At 47.6% G+C, this 18,487-nt stretch overlaps 1 protein-coding gene across 2 annotated transcripts in view; it reads right to left on the bottom strand.

Moving 5' to 3' along the window:
• Positions 1–7,937, bottom strand: part of LIN9 (lin-9 DREAM MuvB core complex component) — a 63,079-nt gene extending 55,142 nt beyond the window's left edge. The window contains exons 1-3 of one of the 2 annotated variants that reach the window (XM_057315433.1): positions 7,808–7,852; positions 2,559–2,654; positions 1,206–1,238 (exon numbers count right to left, since the gene is read on the bottom strand). Coding sequence is in view for 1 of the 2 variants with exons in the window: in XM_026509512.3 (XP_026365297.1) it covers positions 1,206–1,238; positions 7,808–7,886 (112 nt within the window). In the remaining variant the exon portion in view is untranslated. Of the gene's footprint in view, positions 1–1,205; positions 1,239–2,558; positions 2,655–7,807 lie in introns of both variants that reach the window. The other variant, XM_026509512.3, reaches the window with a different exon arrangement.
• Between the last annotated feature and the right edge of the window lie 10,550 nt (positions 7,938–18,487).

The following is an 18,487-nucleotide window of genomic DNA, read 5'->3' as shown; positions in this document are numbered from 1 at the left end:
ATTTCCTAATTTTTTTCTGTAAGAAATAGATCACTTGTATATGTCTTCTTTTTTAAAAAAAGAATAGTTTTTATATTGGGAGGAAAAGAATAATGGAATACTTTTTGAGATGTACGTTTTAAGTACAAAAGAAAAGAGGTGGACCAGGGTTGATCCTGCTAGGCAAATGAATTAGGGTAGTTCTGGAAGGCAAGTGTTCTCAAGCCAGGACTCGATGTGGTGAATCACCAATGCAAAGCACAACACAGAACTTTAAACACTAAAAGTACCAGTGAACTTTTGAGCATAGCTTGGTTCCAGATTTACTTAGTAGAACCCTGCTCAAGCAAAAATTCAAAACAAACTACAGTAAGAGGCTTGGTCTAATGTACTTGTAGAAAGAAAGAGCAAGATCAAAGAACATGTATAACCCTGTTCTTAGGAAAAGAAAAGTACTGTCATTCTTTCATTTCAAGAGACTTGCATTTTTACTTAGAAAGCAGAATTCCTAAAAATATAAACTCTTTTTTCTTTTTTAAGTAGGCTCCCACACCCGGCATGAAGCCCAATGCAGGGCTCGAACTCAGGACCCTGAAATTAAGACCTGAGCTGAGGTCAAGAGCCAGCCACTTAACTGACTGAGCCACCCAGGTGCCCTGCTAAAAATATAAACTCTTAAGCAAAAATACAGCTGAGTACAGCTGTTCAAGAAATGCTTTCACTCTAGTAAGATGTCTGCAATGTCTAGTTAAAAAGTTCCTGGGGTTTGAGGCACCTGGCTGGCTCATGGGGAGCATGTGACTCTTGATCTCAGGGTGGTGAGCTCAAACCCCACATTCAGTGTGGAGATTACTTAAAATCTTAAAAAAAAAAAAAAAAAAAAGTTCTTGGGGCACCTGGCTGGCTCAGTTGGTGGAGCGTGTGACTCTTGATCCCCCGGTGGTGAGTTCAAGCCCCACACTGGGCATAGAGTTTACTTACAAAATTAAAAAAAGAAAAAAGTTCTTTAATCAATAATTCTCAGGGAAAAAATTTCTTAATAATTTCCACTAACCAAAGATCAATTCTCCTAAAACAGTCCATGAATTTAAAATTACCATCGTGAAAACCAATACTAAAAAGCTATACCGAATCCTAACTTAGACTGAAAAGACTATACCCAAATCAATTTAATGAATTAAATTTCTAGCTTATGGCGTGCCCACAGAATCGTGCTATGATCTTACCTTTTAAACTGACAAGGGCTTTTGCTGAAGAGCCTGCAATTAAAACAAATCAATATTATTTCATAATCAATGTGAGAGAAAAAGAACTTGGCTACAGGGCGAGAGTGCCCCGTCTGGTTTTAGCGGTGCTGAGGCTGGAGTGACGATGGGATGTGCAATCAGAGATAACCAGAGGGCCACTGAAGCTATCAGACAGAAGTCCCAGAAGGTAAGGAAGAGCTGGAGAGAGATATATGGGAGTCTTGTTGAAGTGAGAACCAGAGGCCTCTCCAAGAGTGGGAAGAGGGAGAGTGGGCAGAGAGATTCTGGATCCGCATCCGCAAGTATTCGGGTGCTGGAGGAGAAGAGACAGGGACTGACGTTTACTGAAGCAAAGATCGGAAGCGGTAATAGAGCAGAGAGAAGAGAAAACGAAAATCATCCAGGGGCGCTGTGGTATCTGTCAACAAGTGCCTCGGATAGTCTAGAATGCAGGTGTGTGCAACCCTTCAAGACCCTGAAGGGTTTCCAAGCTGAAAAAGGGAGTTCAGAAGAGTCAGAGGGGCCAGCATACCGATGGAGGGGTTCGCTGCCTAAAACAAGCCTCAGTGTGTATTAGAATAACCAGGAAGCTCCTCATGCACGCAGAGCCAATGTTGTTAATAAAGGTCCTCGGGGGTTCTGCTGCAGGTAACCCTCGGGCCCGCTGGGCTGAGACGCACTGCGCTACAGGCTCTGGTGTGAATCAAGGGTGGGATCTACGGGTGAGGGGAGGCAGGAGAAACCACAGGGAAATACATTTTTATGAGACAGGGAGAGAACTAAATTGAAAATCTCAGGATTGGAGATGTATATTGCAAAGACGTCCAAGTCATTTGAAAAATAATGAACGATGATCTCTCTCACTTACATGTGGCATCTTAAAAACAAAAACAAAAACAAAAAAACCCGAACTCCTAGATACAGAGAATGAACTGGTGGTTGCCAGAGGTGGGGGCTGGGGTTTGGGCAAAATGGGTAAAAGCAGGGGCGCCTGGGTGGCACAGTCGTTAAGCATCTGCCTTCGGCTCAGGGCGTGATCCCTCCGTTCTGGGATCGAGCCCCGCATTGGGCTCCTCCTCTGGAAGCCTGCTTCTTCCTCTCCCACTCCCCCTGCTTGTGTTCCCTCTCTCGCTGGCTGTCTCTCTCTGTCAAATAAATAAATAAATCTTTAAGAATAAAAAAAAAATGGGTAAAAGCAGTCAAAAGGTATAAACTTCCGGTTATAAGATAAATAAATCCCAGAGATGTACCACACAGCACAGCAACCACAGTTAACAATACTGTATTATATACATGAAAGGTGCTAAGAAAGTAGATCTTAAAAGTGCTCACCATAAGAAAAAAAATTGTAACCATGTGTGGTGATGGGTGTTAACTAACCCAGGTGAGGCAATCATGTCACACACAGCAAATCATTATGTTGTACACCTAAAGAATACAATGTTAAATGTCAATTACAGCTCAACAACAAAAATTAACAGAAAAAAAAATCCCTTCTACGCTCCAAAATGCAAACTATTCACAGAATTCTAGATGAGTGAAATCTCCCTCTTTTAACCTAAAAAAAAAACTGTTTAGAACACTTTTTTCTTGTATTATAGTCAAATTATTACATATCATTTCTCATTTTTAAATTTGCTTTATTTTAGAACCAGCTAGTTCTCATCTCAGTTACTGTGACATCCATCTGTGTTTGACAGAATATAATCTAAGATCAGGCAGTAGTTAATGTTATTTGAAAGGCTGGTCCTTTACCTGCCCTGAGAAAAGACAAATTTTTAAATGGCAAGTTCAAAATGTGTGCAAATAACTCCAAGGAGCCAAACCATAATGGCATTTCATAAAAACACAAATATAAATAAATAAAGGATGATTCCAGGGGATAAAGTAAGAAAGAAGACAATGAACCAGGTAAAAAAAATCAGAGTAGACAGATTAATTCTCCTTGGTGTTTAACAGAAGCAGCCATGATTTACAACTCTTATAAATGGCCAACAGACTTTAAAGGAGAAACAATGAGAATGCACTGCGGTTCTGGCTATGAAATATTTTTATGCCACTCTGATCCCTAAACTTCATCTGACTTTTCCTCTGCAGGGCAGGATGAGAGGCTTATAGAACCGACAAGCCATCAACACCAAAGCCACCCTTGCTCTCACTCTACTCTCTTGCACAGATGTGGAGACCAGGTAACAGGACACCTGGCCGGCCTCCAAACAGCACGGTGGTTTAATGACCAATGGAAGTAGGATTGTGGGGGAGAAGTTGGGGAGAGAGGCCATAAAGTCTAGCTAAAAAGCCTCATGCAGAACAATACAACTGGGAAGCAGCTAGTGGACAGAGCACAGAGCCACCACGAGAAATACAGTTTATTTTAGAAAAAGTAGTAGCATCCACTCATCCAGTGAATATGTGGAGTGCCGACTGCACCCCCGTCCCTGCTGTAGGCACAGGGGATACAACAGCATGCAAAAGAGCCAAAGTCCCCACTCTCATGGAGTTTACGTCCCAGTGAGGGGAGAGGGGAGACAAACACATACATACACATATCAAGTGATGATGAATGCTGCGGGGTGGGGGGGGGGGGGTAAAGCAGGATAACAGGAATGTGCTAGAGGGTTGGGAGAGGGAAGACTATTTTTCTAGGAGGTGCTCATGAGTAGCTTCTCTGAAAGGTGATACTTGAGCAGAGATCGGAAGGAAGAGGTGCGAGCCTCAGGGATATCCATTCCTATTCCATGAAGGCAAGACTCTGTCCTGGGGATTCTGACCTACCACTTTGAACTTTTTTCTGAGAGGTGGTATAGCACAGCAGTCAAGAGCACACACGGAGGCTAGCTGTGTTTGGACACTGGTTCGGCCACTTTTTGCTGGGTTACTTAAGCATTTTACTTCACTCCTCTGTGCTGATTCTTCATTTGTAAAATGGGGATTAGACAAGTTACCATATGTAAAAGTGCCTAGAGACCAATGCACATAGCACATGGCTAATTTTTAGATCATGCTTATTGCTACCATTACTTTGGTCAATCAACAACAGCGACATATCCACTGAACGCCTGCTACCACACTATGCGAGGGCCTGGGCTGACCTGAAGGTCAAGAGCGACAAAGGCCTCTGCTCTCTGAGAGTTTTCACTCCAGTGGAAGAAGACACACAATAAACAAGTACATGAAATGATAATGATGCGTGGCAGTTATCATAAAGGAAACAAATGAGGGGATCTCAGTGTGTGTGCGTGGAGGGGTACTTTACACAGGGTAGAGAGGGAAGGCTTCTCTGAGGAGGTAACATCTAAAAAGGACTAGTCTTGAGGGAGCGGAGGTCAAAGCAATGAGTCTGGGCAGAAGAAATAACAGGTAAAAAAAAAAAAAAAAAAAAGCCCTGAGATAGACCGGTTAGAACATTCAAGGAACAGGGGGAAAGGGCACTGTGCTTGGGAGTAGCTAGCAAAGGAAGAGGGCCGTGGAAAAGGGTCAGAGAGGTGAGCCAGGTATTATTCATGGAACCGGAACTGGATATCTTCTCCAGGAGGCTTCTAGCCAATCATGTGAACAAATGTAAAGTGGCAACTGTGACAGGTGCCACCACGGAGTTGCATGGTGGTAGGAAAAGATTTAATAGGAAGATGTAATCTTTGTCAAGGACAGAAAATCACTTTCTAAAGAAGCTTAAAATGGGATCTGAAGGCTAAGTAGCTGTCAACTGCACGAGAGGAGAAGGAAGAGCGTTCCAGATAATGAGAGCAGCATGTGCAAAGGCCTTGCAAAAAAAAAAAAAAAAAAAAGAAGCAAGCCTGGGGAGTACAGGGAATGAAAAAGGCCAAATTTAGCCCAAAGGGACAGGATGAGAGGAAGAGTGGTACAAACTGAAGCCGGAGAGGTGGAGTGTGGCCAGAGTCCAAGGCTCTTGTGGCAACTAAACTGTTCCAAGCAGCAGGATGACATGTACACATTCTGGAAGGACCGCTCCGGCCACGTGTAGGTTGGGGTGTGGGGGCGGGCCATGGGTTCATGGTGACTGGTGCACAGGAGCGTCACCCGGGCTGGGGCAGGAGATGGTGAGAAGTAGGCAGATCAAGACATGCAGAAGGTAAAAGTTACAAGACGTAGTAAAGGCTTCGATATGGAACATGGAAGAGAGGGAAGGGCCAAAGCTAGCCTTTAGGTTTCAGCAAACGCGCAGTGGAGCCGTTCATTAAGACAGGAACCCCTGGATTATGATGTAGGTCTTGGACCCGTAAAGTCTGAAGGGCCCCTGAGGCATCTAAGAGGAGATGTGAAACAGGTAGGGGATACTGAGTCCAGAGCTCAGAGGAAAGGCCTGGGCAGAAGACAGCCTCCGATTCCTCATACACACAATCCAGCTCGTAAGAGTACTTAGCCGACTGAAATGAGCACTCAGTGAGCAAATGCCTATCATAAGCTTTGCACAGCATCTGGTTCACAGTAAATACTCAGATGGTAGCTTTTAGTATTGATAATGTTATACTGGCTATTGGCTAATTTATGAGCTAGCCCCTTTGACTAAAATTGGCAGAGAAACATACAGCTATTTTCAGTATCAGACTGAAGTCACTTTCCCTTTCCAAGACTCTGCTCCAGGTTCATTAAGAATGCCTCTTACTCTACCTTTGATTCAGTATAAATCAAGTATTTACATATACTCGATATGCAGCTCTATGCAACCAACGAAGTAAGGCAATTTCTGCTTTCAACAAGCTGTGGTCTAGCTAAACAAGACCTACACCACACAAACACAGGGGTACACCCATATACACCCCAATGTACCAGAGATGTCACAAAGTAATATAAACGTCAGCTATATCGTTTGAGAGTGTAGTTGGAATGTGAACCCTACTGTGAGTCCCCAGTCTCTACGAAGAACCATAGTAAGTTTTCAACAAATGTTTAACGACGACAAGCAAATATTCCAAATGACAGTTAAAAGAAGGCCACTTAAAATGCCTGTCATCTCAACAGAATGACCACAGTAATCAAAATGACAGGTCTAGTGGGTGTGACTTCAAAGCCCTGATATAACATCTTTATTCTAAAGATAGCACAGATTTTCAGATGACAAGCACGTTGTGTCTAGTAGGCCCACCCTTATTTGGGGGCATCCAAAATCACAACTGTGTTCTCCAGACAAGAAACAACAAGCCCCATGGTGGTCCACGGAGTTGCCCTGTCCAATGTAGTAGCCACTGGCCACAGGAGACCTCGTAAATTTCAATTAATGAAAATAAAATAAAATTTAAAATCCTGATCTTGTCACGCTAGCCACATCTGGAGAGTTTCGCAGCCCCGGGTGCCTCGTGGCTACCCTCCAGGACATTACAAAATCGAGTATTTCCATCAACCAGAAAATTCTACTGGAACTTTGCGCTGGTCTAGAACAAATTTAAAACACAAACTCTGTTCACCAGTTTGGTAACTTGAACTTTTCACTTTGTAACACATTAAGGATACATGACCCCACAAAGAAAACAGAGTTAGCTGTATGTAGCTCTCATTTTAAGAGTTTCTATTTGCCTCCATCCTGCACAGTTGGATTTAGCCGTGATTGAGACTTTTGTTTTTGTTACACTAAGACTCTCGCAAACGACAGGCATACATAAACCGAATAGTGAGTGTGGATCAGGAGGACCCTTCTGTAATTAACTCAAATACCTGCCTTCTTCCATACCTCATACAACACTGTAAATTACAAAATTCCGCCCTGTCGTGCTTAACCTACAGAACTGGTGCTTGCACTTACTAAACACGGGTCAGTGTGCAGGTCAGAGGCAGCAGGGTGAGTAAACACCGTCAAGGCAGGCGATCGCAGGGGTGGGTGTCAGGAAGGGCACCGTGCGTGCAAGCTGCGATGCTCTCAGCCATGCAGAAAGGTACCCCATGATTCTGAAGGCACCAACGCACACCAGGAAGTCTGCGGGCTGGGGGCTACCAGCACACCGGGGCGCCCAGCCTGGATCCCCCTGGAAAGGTCCACAGCCACCTGTGGTCCCAGGGGAAGGGGCCAGCCCTTTGACACGGAAACACTTCCAGGGGTGGACACAGCAGGGGGGTGGGGGGAGGACAGCGGGGATCCCGAGTGCCTGCAGAGGCAGGAGCCGCGGAAGGACGCGACCCCGGGCCCGGGCAGCCCCTCCCCGGCCCCCGCCCCGCGCGGCCCCGGCCGGGCGGGTTACATAACCCCGCCGGGCGTCCCCCCGCGCCGGGTGAGCTGGGCAGGCGGCGCGGACGGCCCCCGCGGTCCCGGGGCCGCTCCTCCCCCACCCGGCCGGGGGCCCGAGTCGGGCCGGGACAGCGGCCCCCGCCTCCGCCGGGCGCGCGCCGGGCCCTCGGGCTTTCGGTTTCCGGCCCCGGCGCTCACACCACCCCAGAAACCAGCACACAGACACCATAACAAAGGCGGCGACGCGGCGGCAACCCCGGGGTGGGAGCACCGGGGGAGCGCGGCGGGGCTGGCAACCGGCCCGCTCGCCCGGCGGAGGGCACGGCCGCCCGTCCCGGCCGGCGCAGCCCGGGGGCGGGCGGCCGGCGGGAGGCGGGGGGCGCTTTGAGGTGCTACTCACTCTCGTCAGGCAACTGGTCGAGCTCCGCCATCTTGAACGAGCCGCGCCGCTTTTTCAAAGGCTGCCCGCCGCGGTGCATTGTGGGGCGGAGACTGTCTTTGCGAGGGAGGTTCGAATGCGGAGCTCGCTGCCCGCGGCGCGGCGCCGCTCCCGCGGATGTCGGCTGAGGCGGGCCGGCTCCGCCCGCGGCCGCCGGGGAGGGGTGCGGCCGAGCGGGCCTGGCGCCGCGCCCCCCGCCCCCCCGCCCCGGACCTCGGCCCCCCGCCCCGGCCGGCCACGGGCCGGAGGGAGGCGGAGGAGGCCGCGCTGCCAGGCCCGGCGCCGGAGCGCGCGGGGAGCGGCGGAGGCCCGCCAGAGGCCAGCCCGGCTGTCCCGGGCTCGCGGCCGGCGCTGCGGCTGCAGTGGGGGAGGGGGGGCGGAGAGGGGCGGCGGGCTGGGGCGCGGCGGGCAGCCGGCACCTGTGGGCCCGGCCGGCGCTTCCCCGGCGCGCCCGGCCCTCCCTGCCGCGGGGAGCCTGCGGGAGGGCCCTGGCCGGGTCACCGACTTGAGCTCGTCGGCCGGCCGCCGGGCAGCTGCTCTGCTCGCCGCAGGACTTCGTACTGGGTGGGGAGGGCACTCTCGGCCCGGCGACCGGAGTCCGCGGCGGGGCGGCGGGTCCCCTGCCCCAGGTGTTCCGGGGACACCGATGACAGCTCGTCCCGCTGCGGGAGAGATTGCACTGCCCCGTGATAAAGCCACCGTAGCTTGTCAACAGTAACGGACGTTAGTGAGCCCCGAGGCTTCCTCTCCACGAGTTCAGGGGGTCGGGGGGAGAGTGAGGCAAAGACGATACAACACAGGTGAATTCAGGGGACTGGAAGCGCCGACGGGGCAGGCAGGCGAGGCCAGGCTAAGCGCGCTGGAGCGATTGAGAAGCCGGGTTCCGAGTAACAGGGTGGCAGCTTGCATCTGTGCCGTAGAACAAAAATGTGGGCAATGGATTGCGGTGCCACAAGGTTAGAGTCCTGGAGACACGTATGGGTGGTGGCGGGGAGGCTCTTTGGGGCGGGCAGGCAAAAGAGGGGAGAGACCTGTGCACCTGCCCTGGGAGAGGTTCAGAGGGTGCGCTCTGGAGGCCCTAAGGCCCGGTTGCGGTTCTGGCTGCCAGTTGTGTAATCTATAATGCAGGTTTGTTTCTCCTTCTTTTTAAAAAAGATTTATTTATATTTGAGAGAGAGAGCACCAGAGGGAGGGGCAGAGGGAGAGAGAATCTCAAGCAGACTCGCACTGAGCGAGAAGGCCGACGTGGGGCTGGTTTCGGGGCTCCATCTCACCACCTGGAGATCACCACCTGAGCCGAAAAGGAGAGTCAGGGGAGCTTAACTTAGTGGGCCACCCAAGGCGCCTGGTAGGTTTGTTTCTTAAATCTCTGTGCCTCACATTCTTACAGGGGAAAAAGTGCTGTTTAAGTAATTTTAGGCTCTTCTGATAATCTGCATTTTATTTTTTGTTGTTTTTAAAACTTTATTATTTTTTTAAATTCCAGTAGAGTTAGCACAGTGTAATATTAGTTTCAGATGTACAATAGAGTGATTGAACACTTCCATACATCACCCAGTGCTCATCACGACAGGTGCACTCGTTAATCCCCATCACCTATTTCCCCCATTCCCCCACCACCCTCCCCTATGGTGACCGACAGTGTGTATTCTCTAGAGTTAAGAATCTGTTTCTTGGGGCGCCTGGGTGGCACAGCGGTTAAGCGTCTGCCTTCGGCTCAGGGCGTGATCCTGACGTTATGGGATCGAGCCCCCCATCAGGCTCTTCCGCCATGAGCCTGCTTCTTCTTCTCCCACTCCCCTGCTTGTGTTCCCTCTCTCGATGGCTGTCTCTATCTCTGTTGAATAAATAAAATCTTAAAAAAAAAAAAGAATCTGTTTCTTGGTTTGTCTTTTTTTCTTTTTTCCTTTGTTTCTCAAATTCCACATATGAGTGAAATCATATGGTATATGTCTTTCTCTGACCTATTTCACTTAGCATAATACCCTCTAGGTCATCTATGTTGTTGCAAATGGCAAGATTTCATTCCTTTTTACGGCCGAATAATAATCCATCATGTATATATATCACACATGTGCATGGATATATTGTGAGGGCTGCTTCCATACCTTGGCTATTGTGGGTGCTTCTGTAAAAAGTGGGGGTGCAGGTGTCCCTTTGAATTAGTGTTCTTGTATTCTTTGGGTAAATACCCAAGAGTGCAATTACTAGGTTGTAGGCTAGTTCTATTTTAACTTTTTTTTCTCTATTTTTACTTTTTGAGGAACCTCCATACCATTTTCCACAGTGGCTGCACAAGTTTGCATTCCCACCAACCGTGCACGAGGGTTCCCCTTTCTCCGCATCCTCATCAACACCTGTTGTTTCTTGTGTTGTTGAGTCCAGCCATTCTGACAGCTGTGAGGTGGCATCTCATCGTGGTTTTGGTTTGCGTTTCCCTGACGATGAGTGATGTTGAGCACCTTTTCACGTGTCTATTGGCCGTCTGGATGTCTTCTTTGGAGAAATGTCTGTTCATGTCTTCTGCCCATTTTAATAGGATTATTTGGGGTTGGGGTGTTGAGTTGTGTGAGTTCTTTATGTATTTTGGATACTAACCCTTTATCCTCTATGTTATTTGCAAATACCTTCTCCCATTCAGTAGGTTGTCTTTTAGTTTTGTTGATTGTTTCCTTTGCTGTGCAGAAGCTTTTTATTTTGATGAAGTCTAGTTTATTTTGCTTTTATTTCCCTTGCCTCTGGAGACATATCTAGAAAAACACTGCTTTGGCCAATGTCAGAGACATGACTGCCTGTGCTCTCTTCTAGGAGTTTTATGGTTTCCGGTCTCACATTTAGGTCTCAAATCCGTTTTGAGTCTATTTGTGTATGTGGTGTAAGACAATGGTCCAGACCCATTCTTCTGCATGTTGCTGCACAGTTTTCCCAGCACCTTTACTGAAGAGACTGTCTTTTCCCCATTGGATGTTCTTTCCTGCTTTGTTGAAGAGTTGCTGACCGTATAGTTGTGGGTTCATTTCTGGGTTTTCTGTTCTGTTGCATTGATCTGTGTCTGTTTTTGTGCCAGCACCAGACTGTCTCGATGACTACAGCTCTGTAATGTAACATGAAGTCCGGAATCGTGATGCCTCCAGCTTTGCTTTTCCAAGATTGCTTTCACTCTTTGGGGCCTTTTGTGCTTCCACACAAATTTTAGGATTGTTTCTTCTAGTTCTGTGAAAAATGCTGGTGGTATTTTGGTAGGGATTGCATTAAATGTGTAGATTGCTTTGGGTAGTAGAGACATTTTAGCAATATTTATTCTTCCGATCCATGAGCATGGAATGTCTTTCCATTTCTTTGTGTTGTCTTCAGTTTCTTTCATCAGTGTTCTGTAGTTTTCAGAGTACAGATCTTTCACCTCCTTGGTTTGGTTTACTCCTAGGTGTTTTATTGTTTTTGGTGTGTTTGTGAATGGGATTGTTTCCTTACTTTCTCTTTCTGCTGCTTCTTTGTTAGTGTTCAGAAATGCAACAGATTTCTGCACATTGATTTTTGTACCCTGTGACTTTACTGAATTTCTCAGTTGAAGCAGTTTTTGGGTGGAGTCTTTCAGGTTTTCTAATAGATAGTTGATAATCTGCATTTTAAACAAAAACCCTCGGGGCACCCGGGTGGCACAGCGGTTAAGCGTCTGCCTTCGGCTCAGGGCGTGATCCCGGCGTTATGGGATCGAGCCCCACATCAGGCTCCTCAGCTAAGAGCCTGCTTCTTCCTCTCCCACTCCCCCTGCTTGTGTTCCCTCTCTCGCTGGCTGTCTCTATCTCTGTCGAATAAATAAATTAAAAAAAAAAAAAAAAAAAACAAAAACCCTAAATGAGTCTTCTCACACTCTGAAGACCGAAGCTGTCTCCCAGACCCACACCTACTACGTATTAACTGTGGGACTGCCAGCAACGCACGAAACTGTGATTTTCAGTGAGGTTCTTTATTGGGTATTTATGAGAGTTTAAGTCATTGGCTTACTTGATTCTCTCAACAACCTGGAAACTTGCGCAAGGACATCGACCAGGTGAGAGAATCAGGAACCTGGCCCCCTCTCCCTGCCTAAGTTTCTCCCTCTGTGGTGTGACAATGACACATCCATCACAAGGCTATTAAATTGTGTATTCCAACTTAAAATGACGTATAAGAGGGGCACCTGGGTGGCTCAGTTGTTAAGCATCTGACTCTTGGTTTTGGCTCAGGTCATGATCTGTGTCCTGAGATCGAGCCCTGTGTTGGGCTTTGTGCTGAGTGTGGAACCTGGTTGAGAGTCTCTTTCTCCCTCCCCCTCTCCCCGCCCCCCCACTCTCATGCTCCCTCTCTCTCAAAAAAAAAAAAAAAAAAAAGGAGGGAAATTCTCAAATATGCTATAACATGGATAAACTTTGAAGACATTATGCTGAATAAAATAAGCCGGTCACAGACAGACAAATATTGTAAGGATTGCACTTGTGTGAGGTACCTAGAGCAGTCGCGTTCATAGAGACAGAAAATAGAGCAGGGGTTCCCAGGGGGAGTTAGTGTGTGGCGGGTGCCGAGTTTCAGTTTGGAACGACGAAACAGTTCTGGAGATGGATGTGGGCATGTTTGCAGAGATGTGTGAATGAACATAGTGCCACCGAACCCTACCCTTCAAAATGGTGAAAATGGGGGCACCCGGCTGACTCAGTCAGTGGAACGTGCAACTCGTGGTCTCAGGGGTTTTAAGTTCAAGCCCACGTTCAGTGTAGAGATGACCCAAAATCTTTTAAAAAATAGCTAAAATGGTAAATTGTATATTGTGTATGTTTTACCACAGTAAAGAAATGCCATGTTGCACAGACAGTACACATAGTAGGATTCCACTTACAAATATGTATAAACTAAAATCCAGAACAAGACCTATCCACCCGTGGCTATCCCTGGGTAGTGGGATTATGTGTGATTTTTATTTTCTTTATGTCTGTATTTACCACTTTCCTACAGTAAAATTTTTATTTTTCTTAAAGATGTATTTAGAGAGAGTGAGAGCGTGGGGGAGAGGGGCAGAAGGAGAGTCAGAGGATCCCAAGCAGACTCTGCGCTGAGTGTGAAGCCTGACGCAGGGCTTGATCTCACGACCCTGAGGTCACGACCTGTGCCAAAGGCAGATACCCAACGGACTGAGCCACCCAGTCGCTCCAACTGAAAACCTTTGGGAGTCACTTTTTACAGAATGCTTTTCTAAAAGCCACTTAATGAAAACGCAAAGTCAAAGACACTCTGCTGGGCAATTTTCAATGATAGCGGCAAACCAAAGACCAAAGAAAAGAGAAAACAATATCCAAACGCTCTCCTTTCCACTCTGTCTTTTCGCCAAGCATGCTCCTTACTACTTTGCACACTATACTGGAAAGAGAAGCCACCTCTCCCGCCGGAACCAAGTGACTGCAGGGAGATGCAAATTGCATCCTTGACCACTCCTGTTTCTTTAGAATGACCCCTAGGAGGGTCATCAAGTACCTGTTTCTCCTGAGACCCAGGTCAAGTATCGTTTGGTTCAAACAAAATGGCACAAAGCAGAAGGCATCATTAAACCTATTTCCCGGGGCTCTACTGAGAAGTCCGTGGCTTCACTGAGCTAGAACACTGGGCTCACATCCCGGCACGTCGGACCAGCTCCCTGCGCCCCCCCGCCCCCGTCTCCCCTTTCCCTAAGTTGTACCCAGAACCAACTAAATGTTGTCTGTTGTATTTCTGAGGCACGACTTCTAAAGTCTGTGCTCAGCAAAATTTACTAGTGTACCGCAGGTGATCTGTAAGTACTTTGTTTTGGTTGAGATTCCCTTTTCCAAAATGTGTCAGAACTCTGCTTCGCTCGTGGATAATCCTCTTCGTTGCTGAGTAAATACCGACCGTATCCATTATTCCCTGTACCCTTTTAGTAGATATTTCTAGTAGAATTAAGTAAAATCGGGGCGCCTGGGTGGCACAGCGGTTGGGCGTCTGCCTTCGGCTCAGGGCGTGATCCCGGAGTTATGGGATCGAGCCCCACATCGGGCTCCTCCGCTATGAGCCTGCTTCTTCCTCTCCCACTCCCCCTGCTTGTGTTCCCTGTCTCGCTGGCTGTCTCTATCTCTGTCAAATAAATAAAATCTTGAAAAAAAAAAATTAAGTAAAATCGTGTTGTAATACATTTGATTATCCAATTACGAGCACCCCGCTCTCTCTCCCCCTGCAGGCTCGGGCCCAGGGCTCCTCCAGCCCGTCTCCCCACCTAGCCTCTCCCGCAGAGTAGCCAGATGTCTGAGCCCAAGAGCAGAAGCTCCCAGGAAGCTGGAACTGCCCAGCGTCCCTTCTGCTGCATTTTCTTGGTTAAAGTGCCCCGCGGGTCAGCGCAGGTGCCAGATGAGGGGAGTGCAAACCGGGAGGCATGGTTCGCTGGAGGCCGGCGGTGTAAGCGACTACCACAGTGCCTTGGACAAGTAACTGGCTTTACCTCTCTAGGCCTCATTTGCTTGTGTTAAAAGATGGTTATAAGGTAACTTACTTGATTAGGTTGTAATGCCAATGGAGAGAAATAGCCGATTCAGAACAAAGCTGGCCCAGAGGTCTTAAAATGATCTCCTCAGTCTTTTTTTTTTTTTTTAATTTTTTTAAAGATTTATGTATTGGGGCACCTGGGTGGCTCAGTCAGTTAAGCGTCTGCCTTCTGCTGGGGTCATGTTTCTGGGATCCTGGGATCGGGGCCCGCATCAGGCTCCTGGCTCAGCGGGGAGCCTGCTTCTCCCTCTCCCTCTCCCTGCCGCTCCCCCTGCTTGGGCTCTCTCTCCATCAAATAAGTAAACAAAATCTCTTAAAAATAAAGAAATAAACAAACTAATAAATAATAAATATTTATTTGAGAGAGAGTGTGTGCTGAGTGTGGAGGCCAACGTGGGGCTTGATTTCAGGTACCTGAGATCAGGACCAGAGCTGAAATCAAGGATCATATGCTCAACGAACTGAGCCACCCAGGCGCCCCTAAGGTGATGGATTTTTAAAAAGTTCTTCCAGAAGACTAGGATGCAAAATTATACTTACAGTAGGGTTACAACCAGAACATTCTGTATAGAAAACAGACCAGAAAGAAATGCACCAAAATGTGAGTAGCAGCTCGCTTTGGTTGTTTGCTCATTATTTGGTAATTATTGGTTATTTATTTTTTTCCCTTTCTTCTGGCCCATTCGATTTTAAGCCTTAGACTACCTGCCTGCCTGTGACAATGGTTATTTTACATTTATATGATAAAATTAACAGAATACCCACTACATATTAGTCACTAGTTAGTACCACTTGCATTTTTCTCCCTTGATCTCACAACCTGTTGAGAGAAGCACCGTGATTATCCCTCATTTTACTAACGTTCCAGGAGTTTAGGAAATTTTCCAGGATCACCCAGCCAGTAAGCTGCTGCCCCCTCGCCCCAGAGTGATGGTGGCATGTCCAGTCTGTCAACAGAAGGAGCACCAAGCTTCACAAAGGCTATTTCAGCGAAGTTTCCACATGATGCCTGTTTATTAATTTAAAAATATAAGAACTGCTAACATTGAAGAGTGGCACAAGGATTTTGTTAGTTACTCCCAGCTTTTTCATACAATTTTCTGTTTGAATGGACTACTTTGCCTTTTTCACATAAAAGCAGTGAGTCACGCATCAAATTCGACTGCATCGATAGTGAACTTGTCTCTGGATCATGATAGAATTATTTGGCCTGTAGCAACTGCCAGGGATCCATGATCAAGAACTTATGTCATTGAGCCTCTGCGCATTTTCTCTGCCGGCGTAAATCCTCTGTACATTTCAAGACCGGGCTCCTATGTTCCATGGTCCTTTCCAGAATCACTCCAGCGAGTCTTTCAATTTCCCTTCCTCTGCATCCCAAAGACACAGTAGCCTTGAGCCAACAATTTGCTGCTTGATCATATATTGCCTCTGGTTGATTCAATATATATATGTATATATATTTAAGACTTACTTATTTTAGGAGAGAGAGCAGGGGGAGAGAGAGAGAATCTCAAGTAGACTCCCTACCCAGCAGGAAGCCCAGTGTGGGGCTCGATCTCACAACCCTGAGATCATGACCTGAGCCAGATCCAAGTTCTGGGTTCTCAGCCCCCTGGGCCCCCAGGTGCCCCAACTAATATTTATTACATGCATCTTGTGCGCGGGACGGAGTGCCGTCCAGTGGCTTCTTGAGAGGGAAGCTTGCACGTTGGTTCCAAGTATTCTTGGATTCCTGGTGTCACGTACCTAAGTGAACACAGAGCGGATATTAATAACTAACTATTGGTGCATCCCTCGTGCCCACCCCTGGTCCTGGAACTTGTTCTTTCTCCTACGACCTTAGCTCCTGGGTTCTAACCCTCCCCCTGGGCCTCTGTGTTCAGCAGCCGTGTCTCATCTCCATTGATCACCAGCCTTCTAATGTCCTCAAGGTTAACTAGCGCCTCCTCCACCTCCTTCGTGTGTGATTCTAATTCCTCTTCTAAAGCATAATTCCCTCCCAAACCATGTATATGCATTTTTGTCTATATTTAGCTTTTGGCTTTCTTCTTTTTTTTAAGATTTTATTTTTTTAAGGTTTATTTATTTATTTGAGAGAGCGCACAGGAGCAGGAGGAGGGGCAGAGGGAGAGGGAGAAGCAGACTCCCTGCCGAGCAGGGAGCCTGAATTGGGCTCGAACCCAGGATCTGATCATGACCTGAGCCGAAGGCAGACCCTTAACCAACTGAGCCACCCAGGTGCCTCTAAAGATTTTATTTTTAAGTAATGTCTACACCCAACGTGGGGCTTGAACTCACAACCCCGAGATCAAGAGTCCTGTGCTTTACTGACTGAGGCAGCCAGGTGCCCTTAGCTCTTGGCTTTTTGTTCCCCTCTCCTCCTCTGTTTTCATGTTGTGTCTCAATTGCTCCTCCCCTGTTGCTTTCCTCTGAGGGGAAACACACGAACTCTCTCTCTCTCTTCCTGCCCCCCTCATACACTTACACACTCTCATTGAACTTTCTTTCCAATGAAGTAAATCTTTTAAAGTCCTTTATATATTGAGAGCTCTTAACTGTCTCAGTCATTCCTTTCTAAGTAATAGAATAACCCGACTCAAATGACTTTGAACAATAAGATATGGTGTGTCTTCAGGCTGGGGGTCATGCAGTTTGGGGAAGTTACCAGGGCCCTGGGTCCCTCCCCTCTCCGCCGCCCGCCTTCCTCAGCCCATCAGCTCGTCCTGGAGAAGGAGAGAGCTGTTCTCACAGTGACTGATGGTTACTGTGTCTACACATCCAGACATCAGAAAGCCCAGGGGAAGGAGCCACCTTCTTCCACCTCACCTCAGTGAGGACCTCTTTTCCAAAAGCCCCTGGCAGACTTCCCCTCAAGCCTCATGGGCCAGAATTGGGCCACATGCTTTGTCCTAACCTGTGTGCCAGCAAGGGGCATGGGGCCACCATGGTTGGCTTAGATCAGTGCTGTTGGGTTATCAACCACCTGCCTCGTGTGCATGGAATCACCTGGGGAGCTTTAAACACCACTGACGCCTGATGTCCCCCACCTCACGGTCTGCTTCTGTTGGGCTGGGATGTGCCCTGGGCATGAGGATTTTAAAAATCCCTCATGCGTAGCCAAGATTTAGTACCACTGTCTTAGATTCCTCAGGATTCACCCTGAGTATGAGTTGAGCGTAGAGGAGTGGGGAAGGGGTGGATAGCAGGGGAAAAAGTGGGGTGTGGAAGATGAGGAACAGTTGTTGGACTGGCCAAGAAAAATAAAAATCACCTCCCTAAAAGCAAAGTATGTCCATTTATTCTTCATTTCCTCTTTTGGGAAACATTTATTGGGCTGCCACAATGTTCAGGAGATGAGAAATCAAAGGGCGCTATTAGGGAAGGAGGAAAGCTTATAGGTTAGAAAAAATAGAAGAAGTTTACTCCTCTGGGTAGACACAACCCCAAGTCGTGGAGCTTGATTAGGGAAGAGGAGGCTGGATTTCAGCCTTCATTCACTGCCCCCCTTCCCCCGGGCTGGGCATTCTTGTGCAGTGTACAAACTCATTAACCGTACAAGGAGGACTGAAGAATACAAAGACAAACAGAACATGGGTCCTGCCTGCTAGGATCAGTGTAAAAGAGAAACACACGGGCAAGCATACCAACTGCTTTTGAGAGTCTGTCAAGTTTATCCGAGGTGGCCAAAGTCAGCACAGGGCATCTAAAAGTTCGATCATTAGAATAAATTGTTATGGCTTTTCAGGAGACAAATGCTTGTAATTTGGTTAGTCTATTTTCTAAGTAGGAGAGCAAATAAATCGTGCATATTCTTACATAATGCCATCCTGCTAGCACTCATTATAAAGTTACTTGTCTTTAGAAATGTTTTTCTTTTAAAAACACACACATTCTCACAGTATTGTGTCACTTTCTTTCTCCTGCTCCAAGAGTCCCCTTCAGGCGTGCATTTTTAGCCAAGAAGAGCCTGTGGTGCTCTGCGCCCAGAGCCAATGAGCCCCAGGCATGCGCCTCCCACTGCACGAGCTCTCAGCCAATGAAAGTCCTGCATTCTCCCTGGCTGGGTGGGTTCTGGAAAGAGGCTCATTGCTCTGTGGTTTCTCTTTCTGCATC

This window comes from Ursus arctos, unplaced genomic scaffold, assembly GCF_023065955.2.
Source record: "Ursus arctos isolate Adak ecotype North America unplaced genomic scaffold, UrsArc2.0 scaffold_2, whole genome shotgun sequence".
NCBI classification, from domain to species: Eukaryota; Metazoa; Chordata; class Mammalia; order Carnivora; family Ursidae; genus Ursus; species Ursus arctos.
The sequence above is the reverse complement of the archived record's forward strand: the minus strand, read 5'-3'. Positions and strand labels throughout refer to the sequence as shown.